The sequence below is a fragment of the Mesoplodon mirus genome (genome assembly GCF_964341445.2).
Source record: "Mesoplodon mirus genome assembly, chromosome: 3".
Taxonomy (NCBI): domain Eukaryota; kingdom Metazoa; phylum Chordata; class Mammalia; order Artiodactyla; family Ziphiidae; genus Mesoplodon; species Mesoplodon mirus.
In genome coordinates, this window is record NC_138978.1 from 158,289,359 (window position 1) to 158,295,358 (window position 6,000).

The window sequence follows — 6,000 nt, forward strand, 5'->3', positions numbered from 1 at the left end:
TCTGGATAAAAATCAGAAAATCCGGGTTGGCCAGGGCAGAGTATTAACATTATGTTTTGTTTTCTGGTATCCCTCAGTGATAAAGGAAGCTGCTATCCTAAAGAAACACAATTTATTTGAAGACAACATGGCCTTGCCCAGTGAAAGCGTGTCCAGCTTAACTGATCTAAAAACTCCTGCAGGGTCAAACCAGGCCAGCCCTGCCAGGAGAGCCTCAGCCATTCTGCCAGAAGTTCCAGATAGTGAGATCCTGAGTAACGAGGTATTCCAGGAGTCAGGGGAAAAGAAACAGCCAGGGGTCCCTAGTCCATTGGCCAAAGGAGAAAGCCTTTGTTTCCCTGTGCCCAGCCCGACCCCAGATGGGGACGGGCAGATCATCATTTCAAGCACAGATGACCCTGTTGTGAATCCTGTGGCTGCAGAAGACACAGCAGGAGCCCTGAGCAAACACTCCTCAGAGCTGGAGTTTGGAGAGACTCATGAGGGCCAAGAGCCCACCCAGGAAAAGCCAGAGCCCACCTCCGCCTTGGGCTCCTTGAAAGAGCTCAGAAATTTGTTGACGGTGACCACTGAAGTACCAGCGGAATCTGCCACGCCTGAGATCGAAAAAGATACAAGTAAGGAGACCCTTGTTCCCCAAGAAATTGAAAAAGAAGAGGAAACGACCCAAATCTACACAGAGACCAATCAAGCAGCTGCCTCTAGTCAGGTCAACAGCGAAGAAAGTGAGGTCAGTGAGAGGGAGGCCCATCCTCCCTCTCCCGAGGCTGAGGCTGGTGGGGTAGAGTTGGGGGCATCTCCAGAGGCTCAGCCAGCCTGGGGGTTGCTCAGCGAGGGCGCCAGGGGCCCAGGCCCCTTAGAGGAGCCAGCGGAGGCCGAGGAGCCCACGGAGAGGGAGCTCACGGCGGGGTCTTCCGGACTGGACGCCCTTGAAGGAGGAGGGCCCAGGTGCGCTGTGGAGGCTGAGGCTATGCCCCAAGAAGTTTGCAAGTTAAGTTCTGACCCCGTCAGCCCCAGTGAGAGCCAGGTTTCTCTGGAAGAAGAGGCGGTGGGAGGGAGTCGCAGCACAGCCCAGGCTACCGCTAGCGTGGAGGCAAAGGAGAGTAAGGCCACCCGCATTCACGAGTGTCAGTGGGTGGTTGAGAGTGACGCAGACACCTATAGCCTAGACTCACAGAGAGAAGATCCCCCAGCGCAGCCCTCGGAGGAGTGAAAGGGACAATTTGCCAAAAGTCTTTCTTTGAACAAACTCAGCCAAAAGGATACAGCTCAAGGATACACTTAGGGGTTGCCTGCAGTTTGTTACCAGAACAAAAAGAAAACAAAATTATGAAGTACTTCCTTAATTTGTGTAATGAAGGTAGAGGGAATGCGCGTAGAGCATGAGCACTGAGGCAAACCTTTGTGCAGTGGAACTGTTCTGCCATGAATTACTGCTTTAGCATTTTGCCAGGAATTACAAAGGTAACGGAGTGTGTGGAGTGAGAGGCAGCTGAGGGTGTCCCGGGAGGGAGGGTGTTGCGGAGAAGACAGTCGGAGCGTTCTGCACATTCTCTTCTAATGCACTTCAAGGCTTCTGAATTGTTTGTAAGAATGCAAAGGCATGCAGTAAATGCAGCTTCACCGTCTGCTTACTATACCAGCCTCACGGTCTCTTAAGGACTCAGCATTCGTCCACATTCAGGCTGCAAGAAAGGGAGGTGGTGAACATCAGTCCCCCCTGCTGTGTGCAGCCCCACAGAGCCTGAGAGATCATGCCCGAGACATCTCAGGGGAAGCTGAGCAGAAACGGAGGAAGGTTGTGGTCTGTGCAGCTGTCTGGGCCTCTTCCCAATTTTGCTATCAATTTCTTACTAATTAATCTTGTTAATTCTTATAAATTAATCACTTTCTGGAGAAAATCAGATGAGACAAGGAAATCTCCTGGGCATGTTTAAGCCTGAAAACATTCCAAATTAGCCTTAGACTGTGCAGAGAAAGAGCTTAGCTGAATTATCGAGCATAAAGCCTACCAATTAAACAGACATCATTTGAACAGCTATTCTAGGCCACATGCTGTGTTAGGCACAGTCACAACAACAACAAAAAAAGAACGAAAGAAAGAGAAAAAAATGAAAAGATAAGGTGCTTGTCTAGTATAAATCAAAAGGACCAAAGGAATTTAATCTAAAAGGAAAAATATGACAACTTTCTGTCTTTCCATTGAAACAGTCCTGGTTTCTTCTCAGGAGGGAATGAAGTGAATAAAATGAATTAAAAAAGAAAGAAGAAAAGAGGGAAAGAAAAGGGAACAAGAAAGGAAGGAGAGAGAGAGAGAGAGAGAGAGAGAGAGAGAGAGAAAACAAGCTATAGATCATTAAATTCCAAAGATATTAGCAGAAATGGAAATTATTTGTTCAGTTGTTCGGCAAGTTGAATCTTGTTATGTCCCAGGTGCTGGGATACTGTGGTGGAAATGACTGCTCCTTTCTCCCAGAGCTTACACTTCAATGGAAATAGACGGAAATACGTCTTCTAAATGGATCTTGACCTCTTCCTGTTAATGTTAAAGGTGGAATGGACTTACTTGTAAAAGATTAAAAAGATGTGTCCTCTTGTCCTTCAGAAAAATACCAGATTATTTCCTGAAAGCTTTAGTCCCAGTTCCACATCTTGAAGTTTCCTTCCACAAATTTTAATATTAGATCCCAAGCTCTTGTCCTAAGAGCTTGTTTTGATCATCAGCAGCAAGTAGTTTATATCAGTTTTTTAAAGAATGTGTCCCATAGTTTGACCATTTAACCAGGAATTAAAATGTCTCCCTCTCCACCTCTCCATGAAGAATTGCTTGGATTTCTAGGTCATAAGGGATGAAAAATAATCAGTATCAGTATACTCTCATACTGAATTGTTTCAACTTCTTTTGCAGTGTTTAGATCCTCACGTTTGTGAAGGATCTCATCGTAGGTAAGGAAGGTGGAGGTCACTCCTCCCCTGGTCCCCGCGGTGCCCATGCTCACTCATGTCCTTGCGTTTGGCTCAGAATATTACAATTATGTTTACTTCCTGTCTCTCCAGGGGCTCCTTCCTTCAAGGACAGACACTAGGGTTTAGTCATCCTGTGTACTTCCTGCACACACAGCCTTGAATAATGGCTCCCTGCCTTCTCAAGTCCCTTGAATATCCCTAGTGCCTAACAAGGAACTGCTTGTGTCCCGCTGCTCAGGAAATGTGAGAACTGATCACCCACCACACCGCTGTGCCGGGGCTTTTTGGGGCTTGCTGTCAGGCAAGGAGATGTTTTTACTTGGGCTTTCTGCCCTTGGGGAGTCTTCTCTTAAATCAATTCCAAAGTCCAAGGGGCAGGTGGCCAGATGGTCCGATGTGCTGCCCGGTAAGGCCAGGAGCCAAAGGAGCAGTACCCAGCCTCGCCAAGGAGTGCCCTTCTCTCCGGGAGAATTGTGACAAGCAAGCGAGGAGGTCAGGGCCCAGGCTGAGCCCACACCGGAGCTTCTCAGCTTCCTCCCTTTGCTCACTTCGGGGCTTTTGGCGCACCTTGGAAAGCTAAGAGGTTTTTCCAACCCTAAATGAGAGTACCTGTCACTTCATTGGATGGATGAACATCAGTCAGTGCCCTCCCTTTACCCATCCGTAGACCAGAGGCGACCAGACACCAAGTGGAAGGATGTAGCTGAGAACACAAGGAATTTTTCTGTACATATTTCACAAAAGACGAGTCCACTAGATTAAGTCCGATGATTGTTCCATTTGAAGATGGAACAGGAAATTAAAGTGCATTAAAATTTCCTTATTTGTTTTAACATGTTGAGTGGAATAGCTTCATAGTACCATGAGGTTGTCTTGCTTTTAATACAGACTTATCTGTATTGCTTCAGTGGTTTCCAGGTTGGAGCAAGGTTATTGTGATTTAAATGAGCAGCGCAAAAAGCCTCTGCAGGCTGCTCTGGGGATCTCTCTTATGGGCAAATCATTTGAAATGCATGAAACCTCAAGACATGGTCTTCAGCAAAAATTCCATGACTTTAGTTATGTTACTATTGACTTTTCACAAAGAATATTTTCCTTGAAAAATAATTAGCTTGTCATTTTTTTCCTTTGCAGCTTAAAGACAGTAGTGCCTTGCATTATGCAGAGTAAACTCTTTTCAAAAAAAAAAAACGTATTTTAGAGACCACAAGGATAAGGTTCCAGTTTGTCCAAAAGCTTTATAAAGAGGCTGAGTGTGAAGAACTACAGGTCTTCAGGCTCGATCTTCTACATTTTATTACAGAGGTTCTCAAGTCTGGTTTTGTAACCCTCAGATTGGAGCCAGTGATTTCAAAGGGTTCCACAATTCTCTCAGACAAGTGATTTTATTTCTTTATAAAAAGCGATAAGTGATAAATGCTACATAGCAATTTTAATTTGGGGAAGAGAAGGACATCACTGACTAAAACAATAATACGATTTCACTAGGTAAAAAAGTTGGCTACATGTGCCTTCTTACTTTACCATAAACAAATGGGTTTTACGATTTGCCTTCTGAAGTCTGCAACCTCAGCAAAGAAATCTACACTGTGGATTGATTTTTCTGGTCACTATAGAAAGTATATAAACTTAAAACACTTTGTAACGACATATTTACCCTGCCAAGTGCCTATATTGCAATAAAATGTTTGTCCTTGAAGAAGTGTCCAATGTCATATTTATTTGGAATGGGGCTAGTTTCATCTTTGAAGCATATGTCATACTTGAGCTGGGAGGAGGAGTCCTCAGAGACAGAAAGGTGAGTCACTGTTGCTGTATCATGGAACTTTTTACTTTTCTGTCATCAGGAAAGAAGCCACAGGGAAGTCACTTAATGTCAGTTGTAATTATGCTTTTAAAATGCATATGCTAATTTCTCTAGGAGTTGGATTACGTCTATAATACAGCCATGGGCAATTATTCTTGATGTAATTGAAATGCTGTTCAAACAAATTTGTTTTCAATGGGCAACACTGAGCAAAATATTTATTCTTTCTATAATTATAATTAAAACAATATTTACTCACCAATATCCACAGTTGCTCATTCATCCATAAATTCATTCATCCAAAAAACAATGATTGTGTATGCAGGCGCTCTAGTGAGTGCTGGAGAAAGAACAACTCTCAACCTTTGCCACAGGCTCCCCTTTGTCAAGAATATCTGTCCCTCCCTTCCCCACCTGGCCAATTCCCACTACTTCTCCTGTAAGAGTCAGTACAAGTCAGGCCAGTTTCCCCATCCCACTCCCACCCCCAGTAACACTTTGCTGAGCTCTCAGCCAAATGTACTTGCTCACTTCTGCTCATCTCCTCTCACTGCTGCAGCCATATACCCGTCCTGTGCCTTGGGGCAGGGACCCTGCCTTTAATCTTTGAATCATTAGCACAGCATAGGTGCCTGCATATAGCAAGTGCTCAAGAAGTGTTGAATAAATGAATGAATATCCCCAATCCCAGATGTAAGAGACAAGTGGAGATATAGCTGGTGATCCCTTAGCACATAATAAGGATCTGTGATACTGGGAAGTTTACCCACCCTCAGTCTACTTAGATAGTTCTGTTTTAGTGATGGGACTCGAGCATGGGTTTTTGCACACCCATCCCTCTTGTGAGGGAGCATCAGAGCCAAGTTGCCCCCAAATCAAGCTAGCTACTATGATCCACCTCCTAGTTTTCAGGAAAGTAGCCTCCACTGGGTTTTCGTGAGGTCCCTATGAGGTCAACAATGCAAAAAGTTTAAGAAGTTTACCACTGAATGGCATCCAAATCTGTGAAGCATGAGCAAATGCCTGAAAATTAATGGACAGCATCTTCCTTCTAGCAAGCCCTCTTCTTGAGGATGGCCAAGGAGCAGGGAAGAAGATGTGGTCCCTGATTTGGGGGGATTCAGTCCAGCTGGGAAATCTGGGAAGAAAACGGTGGTTCTGCAAGAAGAGGAAGAAGGGTTCTGGCAGCAGAAGTGGCAGCTGAGGACTCTACTCAAGAAATTGCA

General features: G+C 45.0%; 1 protein-coding gene across 1 annotated transcript in view; it reads left to right on the plus strand.

Moving 5' to 3' along the window:
* The window catches only part of NIBAN1 (niban apoptosis regulator 1), a 160,322-nt gene extending 155,653 nt beyond the window's left edge, over window positions 1–4,669 (plus strand). Inside the window, exon 14 of the mRNA XM_082613765.1 lies at window positions 78–4,669. Coding sequence (XP_082469891.1) covers window positions 78–1,213 — 1,136 coding nt within the window. The 3' untranslated portion in view covers window positions 1,214–4,669. The remainder of the gene's footprint in view (window positions 1–77) is intronic.
* The last annotated feature ends 1,331 nt before the right edge of the window (window positions 4,670–6,000 follow it).